The 17,018-nt window shown below is 43.6% G+C and overlaps 1 protein-coding gene across 10 annotated transcripts in view; it reads left to right on the forward strand.

Moving 5' to 3' along the window:
* Nucleotides 1-17,018, forward strand: part of PITPNM2 (phosphatidylinositol transfer protein membrane associated 2) — a 106,326-nt gene that overhangs the window by 60,688 nt on the left and 28,620 nt on the right. For 9 of the 10 annotated variants that reach the window (XM_085555674.1, XM_032447868.2, XM_085555681.1 and 6 more), the window contains 7 exons: nucleotides 212-426; nucleotides 1,960-2,081; nucleotides 3,674-3,907; nucleotides 9,365-9,688; nucleotides 12,456-12,551; nucleotides 15,638-15,742; nucleotides 16,682-16,752. In XM_085555674.1, coding sequence (XP_085411800.1) covers nucleotides 212-426; nucleotides 1,960-2,081; nucleotides 3,674-3,907; nucleotides 9,365-9,688; nucleotides 12,456-12,551; nucleotides 15,638-15,742; nucleotides 16,682-16,752 — 1,167 coding nt within the window. The remainder of the gene's footprint in view (nucleotides 1-211; nucleotides 427-1,959; nucleotides 2,082-3,673; nucleotides 3,908-9,364; nucleotides 9,689-12,455; nucleotides 12,552-15,637; nucleotides 15,743-16,681; nucleotides 16,753-17,018) is intronic. The other variant, XM_085555679.1, reaches the window with a different exon arrangement.

Here is a 17,018-nt window from a genome sequence, read left to right on the forward strand (position 1 = left end):
CCCGTGTTGTCCAGATGAATATCTACATCTTTCATTTATAATCTCTAGTTTTAGTACTCTTACTGCCAGGGTGCTGCTGCAGTTCTGGTGGCTTTACGAAACTGTGCTCAACAGAATTCCTAGAAACCATCCCCAGTCTTTGTGTGCTTTGAGACCTCGGTATGTGCAGTGTGTTGGAATGATTAACTCTGTGGTTTATTTCCCCTTTCAGAAAAAGAGCAGAGAGGAGACATGTGGGGAAGGCAGCGGAGTAGAGATCCTGGAGAACAGGCCGTACATGGATGGGCCAGGAGGGAATGGGCAGTATACTCACAAAGTGTACCACATTGGTATGCACATACCCAGCTGGTTTCGGTCAATATTGCCCAAGGCAGCTTTGAGAGTTGAAGAGGAATCGTGGAATGCATATCCTTACACCAGGACAAGGTAAAATGTACTAAAATGTTCAGAGTTCCATCCCTACTTGACAGAGCGGATTCATTGTCGCTTTCTGTGACAGCGGCATGTCTTACGTCTCCAGTAATGTCCTTGAGAGAAAATGAGGTGCCAAGTCCTGAAATTCTTACACAGTGCTTAATCTCTGAAGCTTAAGTGTTGCCAGGGCTGAGTGCATAAGTACTTGACAGTTTGTGGCTGGTTGCTCTAAATTGTGAGCTGTTTGTCCATCAAAGCGTGGGAAATCTTGAATAGTTTTTATTTAGTCTGGTCTCCTGCACTGTGTTCTACTTACTGTTGCAGTTATCTGCTCGCTCAGTAGAGTTATAAATGTGCTCAACGATGGGAAAGTTGTCATGCTGAACACTATCAAATACAGCAGGATGTGCTTGTTCAAGGAGGGAAAGTGGGAGGAGAGAAAAAATGGTTAAAAATGATAATAAATTTAGTGTTCCTTTTCTGGGAGCTATCTTAATGTTATCTAACCAGAAAATAACAAACTTAAATCCTATGGTTTTCTTTCTGAGGAGAAAGGAAAGTCAGAGGCTCTGTGGAGCCATCTGGGTCCTCTGTTTTTGTCAGGGAAGACTTCAGATACCCTGCAATAAATAACTGTTGTACCAGTTACTCTGGTTTAGAGCATTCCTTCCATTCAGTCTGATGTTCCTGTCATCTTCCATAATATAAAGGCTTTAGAATCTTTTGATCGGAAATGTAAGTAAGTTTTATAGATCAGTTTTAGCTGGCCTTGACACAAGTAACATGAATTTGGGGAAAAATGAAGTGTCAGCATCTGTGTCTGGGCAGTCATTCATGACTAAACGTAATGGAGCTGTGTGACTTTGAAGTGATTAAAGTCCACTTTCAGTCTGTTTTTATCCATCCTCTTGAAATGCTTGTGAGTGAATCACCTGGCCAGGAAACATGGCCTTGTGCCAAACCAGTACATATTTTATTCTGCTGCAGATTTCAGGCAGGAACTCTGTTGTTTGTTTTTTTTTTTCCTTGCTTTTCCAGGGTATCGTATTAGTAAAGATAATAAAACCTTGAGACATCAGACTCAGTAGTTGTCTCCTGTCTGAAAACTGCTTCTTCATATATATTTTGCTTTGATAATCATCTTCTGGAGGACACGCTGTTGCCCTCCTTCACAGGTTTTTGTCCTCTCAGGCTTTCTCCTGCCAACGTTTGCTTCTGTTTCTTATTTAGTTTGGGTTTCCAGTCATCAGTAACTGTGTGTGGAGCACTGGAAGCCTCTCACCTATAATCCATGTAGCACCTCATGGGGAGCAAACTCTTTTGTGCTGTGGGCTTGGGGTTTCACTGAAGCCATAATTCCAAGGCAAACACTTGTCTTAGGTTACTGAAATCTTTTTCATCCGTACAGTCCTTATTTTAAGTACATCTGAAGTACAATATGAGTGAAGACTGGCTTAAATTGAAGTTGATTTTGCATGTTTTAGGCAAGTGTTTTCTCTGCTTGCCAGACTGAGCAGAGTTTAACTGTGTTGTCCTCACTTCCAGGTATACGTGCCCTTTTGTGGAGAAGTTCTCTATTGATATTGAGACGTACTACAAAACCGATCCAGGAGAGCACGTCAATGTTTTCAACCTTTCTCCTGCAGAAAAGAGACAAACCATTCTAGGTGAAGAGCCTTTTTTTTTTTTTTTTTTTTTTTTTTTCCCTTACTTCTGCTTTTTTTGCTGTGTAAAGGATTTTAATTCATATGTCCCACCTCCCTGTCCTGTCCCATCCACCCTTATACACAGAAATGAGCACCCATCAGCGATGTGACTGCTGGGCAGAGTTACATCAAGTAATGGGAGCACCTGAGATCTCTTCTAAGCTTGATGTAAAGCTCATAGAAATTGTTTGAATCCCCCTGTCTATAAAAGGAAGCTAATGCTTTTCTGCCTTATTTGTGCAGCTCAGCTGCACATCTAATGATTTGAGGGTTAATAGAAATAACCATTGAAGAGGAAAATAGTGCTGTGTGATTGAGTATCTCCTTCGAGTATATGAAGAACGTTCCTATCTGCATTTCTGAAAATTGAAGGTGCATTTCATTTTGCTTCCTCTTCTCTTAGCATTACCTTGTGCAAGTTAACACTCCAGCTTCAGAGCTGTCTGGGAGATTGGGTTAATGGGCTTTATATTTGTAAGGATTGAAGAAGAGAAAAGGCAAATCAGGATAACCTGTTGAATGACAGAAAATGGCTTGTGTTAGAGCATCCCTCTGTCTTGCTGTCCCTGGTGCCTGTGCCGACAGCATCTGCTGGAGTGATGGCACGTTCAGCCCTGCAGAACTGAGGCATCCCTGGGTCTGTGGAAGGGATCCGAGCTCAGGCTGGCCGAGCTCAGGGCCCAGCAAGAGCCCTGGGGAAGGACACCTAGTGGCTGCTCTGGCTCCTTAGGCTCTGTTGACAAACTGACCGTGGCAGGTAACCATGTGCAATTAGACTTGAGTGTTACTTGATTTAGACTGCTTTGTGTTAAACCTCAATTTGCTTGCCTGCAGTTCCTAAGCTTATCTCACTGGGTTTTTTAGTCGATTGAGTCATACTGCCTTGCTGGGAATGTCGGAAGAGCAAAGGGAGATCCTGCTGCTGAGGTTTGGGGTGGGGGATGCAGATCTTTGCAATGGGAATGTAGCAAGCATATGTTGATTTCCACTTCTCCGTTGTTGAAGTGTGAATTAGGATGATTTGGGTTTGCACTGAACTTCCTACCTTCCTTAGTAGGTGTGGTGTAACAATAAGGTTTGAGGAGTTAACAGTAATCTCACGTAACAGGTTCCAAAGATACAAGATTCAGAGGCAGCCCCTTTTCCATAACTCAGAAAAATAGAAGGGGGTAGGGGGAAAGATGTTGTGTTTGTCAGTCTCAGATTCAGATTAGGCAGAGCTGTACCACAGTGAGTCATGTTTGAAAAGCTGAGAGATGGAATGGCAAATAACAAATCTCATTGGAGATGGAAAGAAAGGAGTGAGCAGATCTGCTGTGGACCTGGGCAGAAAGATTAGGACCAAAGCCTCGGTGTGCTGGATCTGTGAATACAAGTTGCTCTGGCAGAGCTGATCGCTACCCAGCAGCAGCATGTAAACAATTTAAATATCAGTCATACAGGTGTAAGTAAAAAAGAAACTGAATCGCTTTGATGCTTCTGGTACTTGCTAAAGCAAATAACTCCTGAAAAACTCTTTTGCTCAGGAAATGTCTATTTCTGTTTTTCTACAGATCCTATTGATATTGTTAAAGATCCTATCCCTCCACATGAATACAAAGCCGAGGAGGATCCAAAGCTGTATAAGTCAGTGAAGACTAAAAGAGGCCCACTATCGGAAGACTGGATTCAAGAGTACAAGAGCAACCCTGGGAAATACCCCATCATGTGTGCATATAAACTTTGTAAAGTCGAGTTCAGATACTGGGGGATGCAGTCAAAAATCGAGCGGTTTATCCATGATGTTGGTGAGCATTTAAAGACTTGCAAGGTTCACTGTCGACTCATTCATGTTGTTTCTGAATTGAAATACAGTGGTGAGGTGTGTGCAATGTGTGCTATCCCAGGACGTGTCTGTGAAGAGCTTGTCAGACCTGATTGCTGTTTTGCTGTTGATGAGTTCAGAAAAATGTGATGCTATTATTTATAGTTATGGCATGTACAAATCCAAACCACATGCATCTAAAGGGTTTCAAGTTCATGTTTAAAGCAATAAGGATATGTCTGTTAAACTCGGATCTCTTCCCAAATGTGCCATTTTTTTTTTCTTTATTTTGGACAACTTCCTCTAAGGGCAGCTCAAGGAAATGAGCTTCAACTGTGAGTCCTAATTAGTCCTAGGAAACCACCCCCTGGATCATCCCTGACTCCTGCCTGCCTTGTGGTGGGGCAGGTGGGTCTCTGTGTAGCCGTACATCTCTGTGTTCCTGACTCCCAGCCTCACTGTGCTATAACACAACATGGGGCATTGACAGCTCTCAGTTGTGAGTAAATGTTCTGCTTTGATTGATGCATCATTCTTAGGTCAGTGCTTTTAGGAGGCAGCTCATTGTTTGTGTTCCAGAAGAAACTAAGTGGGGACTGTGCAGGTGGTGGCAATACTGGCAGTAATTTGTTCTTGCAGAAAATCTATAACGCAACTGTGATAGAGTCTGTGAGCCTTGCCACAGGAGAGAGGCTTTATGGCCAGGTAGATAACTTAAAGAATGCTTTAAAGAAGCATTCCCATCTCAAAAGAAGCGCAGAGCTGTGGCTGTGCTAAGGAAGACCATGTAAAGGATGCTTCCTACTTTCTGTCTACAGTGAATTCTCCCTTTCCATATGCCAAGCTTCTTTGAAGGACCTGATGTTAGAAGGAAATAATTTTATAACTCTTCTTAGTTATTCTATGCTCCTGAGAACTAATGTGGAAAACACTGATAGAGCAGTGCAGAATGCTGCACCCCACTTTTGAATAGTCACAGATTCCTTTCTTAGAGCCCCTTTGGTTTTACTTATCCACAGATGGAAGTTTTTCTTGCTATAGACTTCATTACAAGTGGCTCTCTGCAACGAACTCCCTTGGTGCTTCAGTGACATGGGTTAATTTAGTGTGTGCTGCAAAACATGGGGGCAGAATAACAACTCCTTTGTATCTGCTAAATGAAAAAGAAGCATGTGACTCCTCTAGTTGTTCAGAGGTGTTTGGCATAGATTAAACCGTGGTCCCTTAGAAATGTCTCTTTTGTGTTTTATAAAAGATTGCCTGCCATTTTCCTCTTGATTGAGGCTTTGCAGAGAGCCAAGCCAGCTCATTGTCTGCCTTTCAAAAGCCTTTCCACTCTGTTACAGTGATGGCAAATACTGTTTTTCAAAGTGTTTAAGATGCATAAAATGAGAGAAGACTTTAAGGCAAGACAAAGCTGAGTGAGTAGAAGTGAAAGCAAAAGCTTTGGGTTTCTATAGATGGGTAGCCTTCTTGTGTATGGGATAGCCATGGACTCTCTGTGAGTGGGGAAAGTATCTGAGCTTGTGAGCAAGGGATAGATGGGTGTGAGGGTGTTTAAACTGGGAGAATGAGGTATGGCAGGATGGCCAGGCTTGTATTCTGGGCCATGGACCAAGCTACTCAGGTACTGGAGATGTTTTCTGCCAACTCTTCCTTGGCATTTCTTTGCTGATTCCTCTGCTCCTGGCTCCTGCAAATCTGATCCTTGGGGAATTAGCTCTCCCTATGCAGGCTCATCAGAACAAGGAGTAAAATGAGGCAGAAATCCAGAGCAGGATGGAAACTCCCTGAGGTGGGAGCACTCTTTCAGTGGTACAAGCTATAACTAGAGAATGACCTGCAAGAAGGAAACTTAAGAGATGGATGGGTTGTAATATGTGGAAGGGCTACTGAGTGCGGAGGGAGTGACTCTGGGGGATGGTGTTGAAACGTTCTCAGTCTTACTGAGTGCAGCAACCTTTTTTCTTTTGGATGACTAATTGGACAGTTACTCAGTGCTTTGACAGTCCAAGACACAGACTAAAATTGTGGGCTGTTAGTCTGCTTGGCTGTAATATTTGTATGCTTTTTTAGTCCTTACCCGTAGTATTTAAGTTTAATTGGACTGGCACTGCATAATGTTCTGCTCCCACTTGCTTCCTAATCGTGCGTGTGGGCTACAGTTCTTTTGTTGCTAAACAAGTGTGTTGACTGTGTATGGGTTATTGATTATACACCCTGGCAAAGTGTGTTCCCATCCCAGAAACCAGAGCTTTGTGTAAGCTAGTGTATCTTTGACTAAATGTGCCCTAATTGTAGCGCTGCAATGAAGTGGAAGAGGTTTCAGGTTTTAGAAAGCTGTTTTGTAGAACTTTGTCTTCATTTAAGCACTTCAGCACAAAAGTTTATCCGTATGAGCTCTGCTCACTGGTCTTTTGAAGCAAAGGTGGGTCATGATTAGCACCATACAGACATGACAACACGCTTCCCTTTGTGAGAGGTCTGAACAAGGGAAGGCAGGGAGTCAGCAGGTATAGCTGCAGTCACCTTTGATCAGATACAGTCACGCAGCCAGAACTGCACTGACAAGGATATCAAATCTGCTGTGACCATCAAGGAAATAATGTTGTGTGGAGAAAATCAGACATCCTTTATCAGCTGCCAGGAAACTGCGAGAGTGCATTATAAAAGCTCTGGGATGTTGCCACTGTGTGCATAATCGATGGGCGTCTGACCAGTTGCTTTATGTAGATGGTTGATGGAGACCTGGGCAAGATTTGGTGGTGGTTTTTGTTTTACTTTCATTGCTGTAGTTGCTACTTTAAATTCAAATTGAAAAATAGACCCAGACTGTGGACAAATGCTTTTTAAATTTGGCTATCCTGGCTTTTGTTGTATTCACTTACATTTTCTTTTGTGAAATTAAGTTAAACACCACAATCTACAGGCAAGTCACTTAGAAAAGCCAGCACTTGAAGGATTCAGCAGAGCTGACGAGGTGGTGATTTGAAAGGCGAATGATTTAAATGTTTGCACCCTTCTAGACTCTTCGCAGATCATCTTTCTGCACAACGCAGTGGGAAATGTTACAATTAAATCAACACAAAAAATGACAAGTGCTTCTAAACTCAACGTGGAGGTGTACAGTTGTGCATGTGTGGCTTCCTTGTTCATTTTGTTTTCTTTCTTTAACCAAAGCTTTGTGCACTCTAGAGAAATAATGAAGTCTTGTTGACTAAATGTTTCAATTTCATCTGTACCTGGACAGCCTTGTTCTTCCAGGTTTCTCCCTGTGCTTGAAAAAGAAAAGAGCAGCATCGCTGGTGTGTCCCAGATGAAGGCCAGAGGCTAGGAAAATGATCTCAATCTTTTTGATTCATAACTGATCTGGAGAGATGAATCATAACCATCTTGTTTTCAGAAGAGAAGGCTTTCAGAAAGGGTGATGTGGGGTGTTTAGTCAGCCTGACATGAGCAGTGCTGTGGGGATGTCCATGGGTTCCACTGGGCTTGGGAGCAAGTGAGCCCAAAGGATGGCTGTGATATGGGGTATAGCAAGGGAAATGTTTCCTTGGCTTTCAGTTGGATGTGATGTGAGTTTAATCTCTGTTCTTTAAGCTCTGTTGATTGTCAGATGTAACAGGAGGTGAAAAAGGCTAAAACATTCTCCTGCAGTTCTGCAAAAAGTAATCTGGTGGGGGAAATAACACTGGATCTTGGCTAAGATTGAATATAATTAAGTGGCCGATGCCCCTTGTTCAGCCCCAAGAAGGTCACAGTCTGCTGGTTCTAGTGTGCTCCTGTTAAGTGGAGCTCCCATCTGAAAGTCAAGCAGAGAACTACATAAAATATTGATAGACTTAATTTTACTGTGCAAATGAAGTTCAGGTTGAGCTGATCCATCCTGTTAGCTGCTGATTTCTGTGCTTGTTTCTTCCTGATAGGGTGGCATGGAGGACTAACTGAAGTGCAGAGCAGAGAATAAAGTGCCTGGGCCTGGAAGGAAATAAACACAGAAAAATAAGCTTTTGTGTGCTTCAAATAAAATAATAATAATAATTGCTGAAAACAAAGGTAGCATTTAGGCATAAGATCACAGGAGGCATGACAGTAGTGAGAACTCAGAGTCTCTTTACAACAGCAAAGCAAACGTTGCTGGAAACAGCTTAGAACCCCTGCGCATTGGAACCATTATCCGTAGTTTTAATGTTGCCTATCGATTGCTTTCTGTGGTGTAAAAGGCAGCAGTGGTGCTGCGGCCTGTGGTCTTCAAATAGGTTCTTATTAGAGTGAGTGCTCAAGCATCTGCACACCAGCAGAGGAGAGCTGCAGGCCCGTAACCCTGCTGTCTGTCAGTTCATGCTGCCTCAGTTTCCCAGTAATTAAAGGGCGGACAATATTCATTGATTGACACCTGAGGATTAGTTTGTCAGTACTTATGGAGGCTTTTAAAAAGCACTGTTACTGCTGGGTGTTCCCATCAGTAATGTATAGCAGTTTGGAGCTTTGACCTGATGTGGGCTTTAAGCAGAAAAATTGGTTAGAAATCTGCAGCAATCTGCTCTAAAAAGTGTCAGTGATGTGTCAGTGATAGCCATTAACTGTAAGTTTGGGGAGAGTTTCTCTTGCCTTGTTGCGAGCACTGTGTGCTGATATTGAGATCGTTATTCATTTCAGTTGTGTGACACATAGAAATCATGTTTTAAATTGGCTTTACGCACTTCATTTTTCTCATGCTACGAAAGAAAGATCCTATCTGCAAAATAAAGTATGCTTTATTCCCTCCCTTCCTTTTCTTCCCATCCCATTCTCTCTGAAGCTCCTATCTGTGGTGGTTTTTTACTGATGTGTAGGAGCCAAGTACAGGGTTTCCAAGAAAAGGAGACCTTTTGGTCATCTTAGTACAACTGATGTGGAAAGTCCTTCTATTTTGTCCCATACTGGGGTGGGTTATGTGGTAATTGTGAAGGAACCACTTGTAACTAACCTGGATAAAAAAATAATAATTTAAAGATGTGATTTTGTTGTTGGCTTTTTAACATTCTTCTGGGGACATGTCTCACTCTCTTTGAAGGCTGGATTTAGGTGTTGCAACTTCCCAGAGTTTATGAGACATATGAGAATTTGTGGCTCTTCCTTGCTAGAGCAGGCAATTACAGGGGGAAGCCTTGGTTGTAGAATTAGGCAATGCCTTCCCAAGCTAAAAGCAGTTGCAGAACACCAGCTAATTTGTCAGTGGATGATTGTTTAGCAAGAACTGAGGAGGTGCAGTACAGAAATGACTGATATTCCAACCTTGATTGGTATACGAACATCCATTTCTACAGCTTGAGGCATGATGTTGTCAATGCTGCTGTAATATCAATGCCACAGAGTCTTGAGGTTTTGGGGGAAGGGAACAACACACTTCCTCTTGCAGTTCTCCAGCATTGCTGACTGGGGTGTTCTGGCTTTGCAGGCTTGCGGAAGGTCATGGTCCGTGCTCATCGGCAGGCTTGGTGCTGGCAGGACGAATGGTACGGGCTCACCATTGAGGATATCCGGCAGCTGGAGAAAGAGGCACAGCTGATGCTGGCTCAGAAGATGGCCCAGTTCTGTGGTGAAAATGATTCTGAGCAGCATGGAGTCAAAGATGCTCCTGGTGAGAAAGATGCTGAAGCTGACGCAGTTTCACCTGTTGACCCAGAAGATGCCTCTGGTAACAGCGAAACAGCCTCTGGGAGATCGCTCACCAAGCAGTGGTCCACCTCTTCCAAGTCCTCCCGGTCTTCAAAGAGAGGAGGTGAGATGCTTCTCTGAGCTGTGCATAGGCTGGGCTTTAGGAGACTATGGCTGGCTGAAACCTTTGGGGCAGTACTTATCCCTCCTGTGAGCCCTTTCAGCTCTTGTAAGAGATCTCTGCTGGTGCTTCAGGCTCAGTCTTCTCAGATGGCCTCCTGGGGGTTTGGAAATGTTTGTCATTATCATTATCTGTGACTCTCAGAGGGGCACGTGGCAGAATTCATGCCACTCTTGAAAGCACGGGAATTAGGAGGAGAAGTAGAAGAGCAGGAAGCAGGTGGGCAGCAGTGCTGGGTGTCAGAAAACGACAAACAAAGCAGCATGGAGAAGCTTTGGCCCTGTTATCCACCAGTGATTTTACATGCCCTCATCCTTGAGCAGAGCTCCCTGCCTGCGTACTGTGGTGCTCCTGGCCCCAGGACACAGAAGCCAGCAGCAGGTGGCAGTTAACTGCTCTCCCAGGAGGCCGTTACCAACAGGCACCTTGTGCCCTTGGCTGCAGTTACACCTTACAGCACGATGCTGCAGTGCAGCTGACACAGTGCGGGACTCCATCGGCTGCTGGAGAAACTAAGGCAGGTGCTGTGAAAGGATGAGGGGTTGGGATTCACTGCCTTTCACTAGTGGTAGTGCATGGTGGCTGTTTGGGGACTGGAACTCATGGCTAGCTTGAAATCCGTTGAGACCATGGATGATGATTACGTTCCCCTTTAAATACCATTCAGCAAGCATTCAGGCTTTTGTTAAATCCCTGTTTAGGGCTCTGTTACAGTGCAGGTTAAAGGGAGGCAGGTCTGGAATCCTCAGCAGCTCTCTCCTTTCAGTCAGGCACAGCTGATAACTGGGGTAAAAGCTCTCTCAGCAAGAGGGCAAAGATCTTGGGTTTTTTTGGAAGCCCCAAGAGGCAGCATTCCTTCCAGGGACAGTGGAAGAGGCATGTGGGTGAGTGGAACTTATCCATCTCTCACATGTACTAAATATTGGAGTTGATTCCCAATTTTTATTTACCGCTCCATCACTGATTTCATCACACGGTGAATGAGATACGAGCAGCAGTTTTACCTTGCAATGACTCACCAGTGAGCCCCAGGGAAGAACCTACCAGACGCCTCATAAATCGTTGTATAGAGATAAAAATGCTACTTTGTTTGCACCGGGATGGTTTAGCAAATTGCCCATCTCTCACTATGCCCTTTGTTATGAACCCCCTCTTCATTGCTGATGTATTCATTGGCAGCTGTAGGGTTTCAGACCCTTTAGGATTTTACTTGAAGGTTTTCACTAACAGCAAAGCGTGCATTTGTTTGAAACTGCAGATTTTACAGGAATAAAAGTAATGGAAGAAATGAATTGTGATGTGCTGAGAAATACGTCATGCAGATATTTTAATCTCTCTGGCAGCATATTAACATATGGAAGCAAGGAGGGCTGTGTCGACGCACCGCTACCTCCAACAGGAAAAAAGCAACGCCTTTCTACCAAAGATCTCAGTCCTTCCTATACCATGCGAGTGAGACCTCTGGTGATAGCAGGACCCTCGTCGCCATCCCATATGTTATTATATGTTCTATTTTTAGCAACCATTATGCGAGTGCTTTGACGTCACAGCAGCGTGAATGGGCTGCGCTCTGCCAACCTCCTCGCTCCCAGCTCCAGAGGGGTGGGCGGTGGGGAGCTGGGGGGGCTGCCAAACCCCTGCTGGGCTGCAATTAGATGACTGCACAGGGTCTCCTTTGTCTCTGCATGTGACAGTCAGGTAGCAGAATTAGAATTGGAAGCCTTTGACTTACATATTTAACGCTGTTGCAGCAATAGTATGAAACAGCTTGCGCAGCTCTCGCAGGAATCAGAGCCTTTCGGAGGCTTTGTACGTGTTAAATGAGAATTTGTCAATCTTCTCTGGTTTTTGCTGTGCCAGGTGAGGTGTGCACTCCCCTCTGTGACATGCAAGAGGAATCTGAAAGGGGAAAAACCATGTAACTAATTCTTTGAGCCGTTCCCCTCATTGGACTGCGTTTCTGTGATGAGTTCAGGCTGCATCACTGCTGAAATATATCTGAAAAAATAGTGCTGTGATATATTTCCATACAGTGTAGGGAACTCTGGAGGGGAAAGAGAAAGGGAGCAGGTAGGTGTGAGGAAAGGGGGGTGAGCAGGGACAGGGAGCAGAAGGGTTGTTGGGTTTTCTCCTCGCTGCAGTAGGACAGCTGCTCCGACAGCTCCCCTCCGAAGTAGTTGGATAGCATGTTGTTTAAATCATTGAAGTTTAAAGTTTAAATAGATCTCTAATCCAATTTGTGTGGAAGCAATTTCCTTCCAGAAAACAGATTATTTCTATCCAGGCTGCTCTGCTCAGCTACCCACCCAAAAGTTAGTGAAGCAGAGGCATGGCTTGTGTGCTGATTAGAGGAACGAAGAAAGCTTCCAATCAGCCTGCTTCCTTCCTAATTGCAAACTTTAAAACCCAGCTGATTTTGCACGTCCTACTAACAATTATAAATAGCTGCCATTCAAAATAGCATAAGAGTGATAGAAGCAGCTTGCTTTAATGTAGCATCTTGCTGGCAGGTTATAACAACAGTAAACAAACAGGATCCGTAAAGTGGTACGCTGACATCACAGCAGCATCATCAGGGTTTTGTGTTTTTAATATTGCAGCAGTGCATTTTTGCAGAGAACACACAACTCTTCCTCCAGCAAAGACCATGTTGGGAACTCTCTGTCTTGTCGAAGTAGCGTTTCACATAAGGCTTTTCTGCTTTTTCCAGCAAGTCCCTCACGCCATAGTATCTCGGAGTGGAGGATGCAGAGCATTGCCAGGGATTCAGATGACAGCTCAGATGATGAATTCTTTGATGCACACGGTATGTGGAACCTAAATCACCTTGTCCGTTACCTGAAGTGCTGGGATAAGAGGGTGGAAAGCATGAGCTGTGGGGAATGTGTGGGGAAGAAAGCAAGACTTCTTTGCTTTGTTTCAAGTCTGTTCCTTTCTAACCAAGCTGTCTGAAGCATCAGTGCAGCTTCTTCAAGCTTCCTCAGCACTACCCAGCAGACTCTTGTATTTAACACAGCAGCATTTCAGATACAGTGTGAGCTATCTGACGTGATCTGGAGCAGTCTTAACCTTTTGGGCATGTATTTTATTTGGTGTAAATGTGGGTGAAATTCAGCAATGCTTACTGCTCTGTGGGCATGTCTTAATGATTCTGGTTCAGTAAGACTGATGTTTTAATAATTTTTTAATCAGTGAAAGTTATGATTGATTGTTCTGTCTGGGCCTAAAGAGACTGAAGTTTGCCTTTATTAACTCCTCATCCTCCTGTTCCTGGAAGTACAGTAATGAATGCAACAGGGTAATTCATGTGCCAAAATTAATCAGTGTTGATTTCAGAATTTCCGAAGTAATTTTGACTGCTCACATTTGGTGAACGCTTTGGTGTTATTTCTCCTTTCTTTTTCATGTAATTATACGAAGAAGCTTTGTTCCACTGCATTCATTTTATATGTTGTACTTAATATGTATGTAAGCCTGAGAGGCTCTGTCTCTGTCGACAACAGATGGACTCCTCTCAGCTTGTAATGCTAATCTAAGTTACATGTGCAATGCTTGCTGATGAAGTTGGTGACCTTTCTCTGAAATGGAGTTGTGAGAAGATCACACCCCAATTTTGTAAAGCAGAATTTCAATGATGTTCAGCTAAAGTTCAGACCCACAAAACTGATAGTGTCGTGCTCCAGAAGAGTCCTCATATCAAGTATTTTGTCATGCATCCCAAATGCTGGGGTAGAAAGTGGCCAGAATGCCTGCAAGTCAAAGTGATTAATTCATCTTGTTTGGAAAGAGAAAGGCCAACTTCAAGTGTCTCAATTTATTGACTTTTATAGCACCTGCAAAAACTGTAGAGGATTTATTGTAGCAATATACATAACAAGAAAGGAGGAATGAGTCATTGAAATGGCATCACTGCTATCCACACTTTTTTTTTTTTCCTCTTTAATTACTCAGTAATAAAATGGAGATAGATTGAGATGGATGTTTGGGATTCAGGCCCATGGGGAATCCCAGGAGTGCTCCTAAGGTGCCTGGGAGGAGAAGTAACCCCAGCAGCAGCCGGGAGGCTCATCCTGCTGGGAGATGCAGGGTCAGTGCTATGGGAAGTGGAACTGATCAGGGTCAGCACCCAGCAGAGATCCTCAGTGGTGCTTCCCATGGATGCACGTTCCCTCAGCATGCAGTGGGTGCACACTGAGCTTGGGGAGGTTTCTTGTCTTGAACTTCCCACTCATTGTCATTCACCGAGCCTGGTTAAAGTGGTGACAAGTACAGTAATACCTGATTTCTATCCTGTAATAAATACTAATAACGGGAGTAATATCCCTTTTGGTGATCACTTAGGCAGCAATAAGGGCTGCAATTAAACCTCTCAAGGAAATAAGTTCGATATTAAGCTTAAGTTGCTGAAGGAGCTTTGAGTGCAATCTTCTTAATTCTCCGCCAGCACACATTCTGCACGCACGTGCTTCCCCTTGCTGGGAACAGGTACTCCATGCTCCCTTGCGTGGGGCACTGAGGATTTACTCAGTTTTTTCCATAGCTGAAAAAGGAAATGGCATGCCAGTATGAAGTTTCCAGGTTGCTGCCTTTCTGTGGTCAACGTGTAAATAGAAACTCCTAAAAATAATTGATCTTTGCTTGGCTGTGTGCTTAGGCCTGAGATACTAGCTCAGATACGCTGAAAAGAATAATAAATGTCATAATCTTTTTTGTTTCCTGATCCTGGGATTCTTCCAACCCAGTATTTTCTTAGTGACTGCACAGCACCAAGAAAGGCAGAACCCTTGTCTGGGACTCTAAAGATTTTAGATCAAGACATCTGTAATTGCTTCTGTTATTATCATGTTTATATCTCTTTATTAAATTTACGAGCCCCAAATTTTCAGGAAAGGAATAATAAGCACAGAGCAATAAATAAGTTAGAAACCAATTAACCTCTGTAACAGTAAAAGACACATCCCTAATGTAGGGAAGAAAAACCAAATAGAAGAAACCAGCAACTCATAGCAAAAGCATTGCTGTAAGCCTTCAGCTGCTGTTGGCTGTGGGTTCAGGTGCAGCCCCAGGGCTCTGCTCCTCTTCCCAGAACCTGTCCCAGTGAAGCACTGAGTGATGGAGCTGTGGAGTGCTCTTCAAGGGGCTCGTTTGGAGCCCTGTTAACCTTCCTGGATGCTGCCGGGGAGTGTTTTATAGGCTCTGTCCTTTTTATGCCTCTCCCTTTTCATTACGTTTCTCTGAATGTTGTGTTTTGGGGACCCTTGTTCTTTACCAGCTGTAGCTGAAATTAGCCAGGAAAGAAGCTCTTTAGGTGGGAGGGAAATGATGGACATGGAGGCAATGTGGTTGGTCTTCTAAGGAAATCAGGCTAAAGATAGCTCAGGGAGTTCACATTTCCTTTGTTACTTCTGCCTTTTTAGGTGTTTGGTCCTGTTAACAATAGCGATCCTTATCACTGCTTCCCCCAAAGACCTCACTCAGCTTTCACATAACTCAGGGAGGATCCCAGCAGTGATCCCGTATGGAACCTACTGGCTGCTCAGCATCACCAAGCAGCCATACAGGGCCATGCCAAGCAGAAAGTATGGCAGGAAAAAATGTCTAACTTTGTACTTCAAATGGTTGTTCTAAGAATCTGCATCATATTTTCCACACCTTGAGGCTTTCATTTGAAAACAGAACCTTTTAGTTACATGTTCTTAACTTTTTCAAGATAGGCTTTTTTTCCTACATAATGAAAGTTGAGAAAGTATTGTGTTTTATTATGACTTAAACCATCAGGATGTTTATAAGATTACATGTAACTATGGGGTCTTTGGATTAAAATTCTGTTCTGTGCTCTTGTCTGTATACGTAATTGTATGTGTGACTCAAAAAAAAATCTGTTTTTTAAAGAGGACTTGTCTGACAATGAGGAAATGTTCCCGAAAGAAATAACCAAATGGAGTTCCAATGATCTGATGGATAAAATTGAAACCCCCGAATGTGATGATGTCCCGGGTAATTTTGTTTTGTTTTGTTTTTTTCTTAAGTCAAAACTGCATGTGATACCTCACAGATACCTCACAGTCTGTCCAGGTCACTTTTACAGTTCCTTTTTGAAGAATATAAAACTTGTTATCTTCATCTCATGAACAGAGAGGCTGAGGCAGAGCACAGAAATGACTGCCCAGCGCTGCTGGCACGGTGCTGCCTGGTGGGAGATGGGATAAGGAAGCTCTTGGTTCCCTTTATTTCCCATGCTGGTTAGGTTCCTTTGTGCAACAGCCAGGAGTCGTTTCTATAATGATGAAATACTTCAGCTCTGTCTTGAATCGCTTCAATTTCTCCTGACTTTTCTTTTCTCTTGCTCCATCCTTTGTTCATATCTGTACCCACCTCAATACTTTTTTTTTCTTTTTTTTTTTCAATTATTTTTTCTGCTCATCTTTACAAAACTTGGGAAGGAATTGGACTCCTCAGCTGGCACGATTCATGTAGCAACACGGTGAAGGATGACACTTAGGCTTTCTATACAGTGCTGATCTGTGTAGACACAGACATGTGAGCGCCTCAGATCTCTGCTCCCCCAGCACAGTTGCAGTGGTTCCTTTTATTTTCCCACACTTTAATCATTTCTGAGAATTGTGCAGGGATTTCCTGTTGTTGCGGTGCCTGATGCAGTAAGGATGCTTGGGTTGCTGTAAAGAGAGTAGAGCTTGCCAGCATCCTAAAGTGCTTATTGAGGTTATGAGAAATTGCTGGAAAATAAGTGGCCTGGCATTGCCCAGGTTTCTCAGCTGGAAGGATGAGGGAGGGAAGGAGAGGGCAAGTTGATGAAATAATTAAGGCAATCTGAGGCAAAGAGGCTGAGGGGCATTGGCATAGTCTGGCTCTGTGGAAGAGTGTCTTTGCCAAAGCGTCTTGCAGTGCTGACATTTTAAACCTCTGTGCTTGCAGGTGACTTGTATCATGAGACATCAGCAGAGTACCACGTTGGCTCCAGCGTCGAGAGGCTCAGCATCATTGAAGTAAGCACTTTGGTTTCTTATAACGAGATCCCCCGTGGCTGGAAAGTCTCCATGTGGGGTAAATGGGGTAAACTGCTCTCTTCGCTGTGAGTGGTGTCTTGTCTTTGTGTATCGTTTGAAGCCACACTGGTATGCTGTATACTCCCTGGTTAGGCTTAAGGGATTATTTCACCTGCCTTTTGAGCATCAGATAGAAAATCTTCTATCGTTTGCAGGCAGTGTCAGGTATCCAGCTGGAAAAAACACTGATCCTGTGGGGATAACAG

Source organism: Coturnix japonica, chromosome 9 (genome assembly GCF_054131305.1).
Source record: "Coturnix japonica strain WE chromosome 9, WE-NBRP24, whole genome shotgun sequence".
Lineage (NCBI taxonomy): Eukaryota > Metazoa > Chordata > Aves > Galliformes > Phasianidae > Coturnix > Coturnix japonica.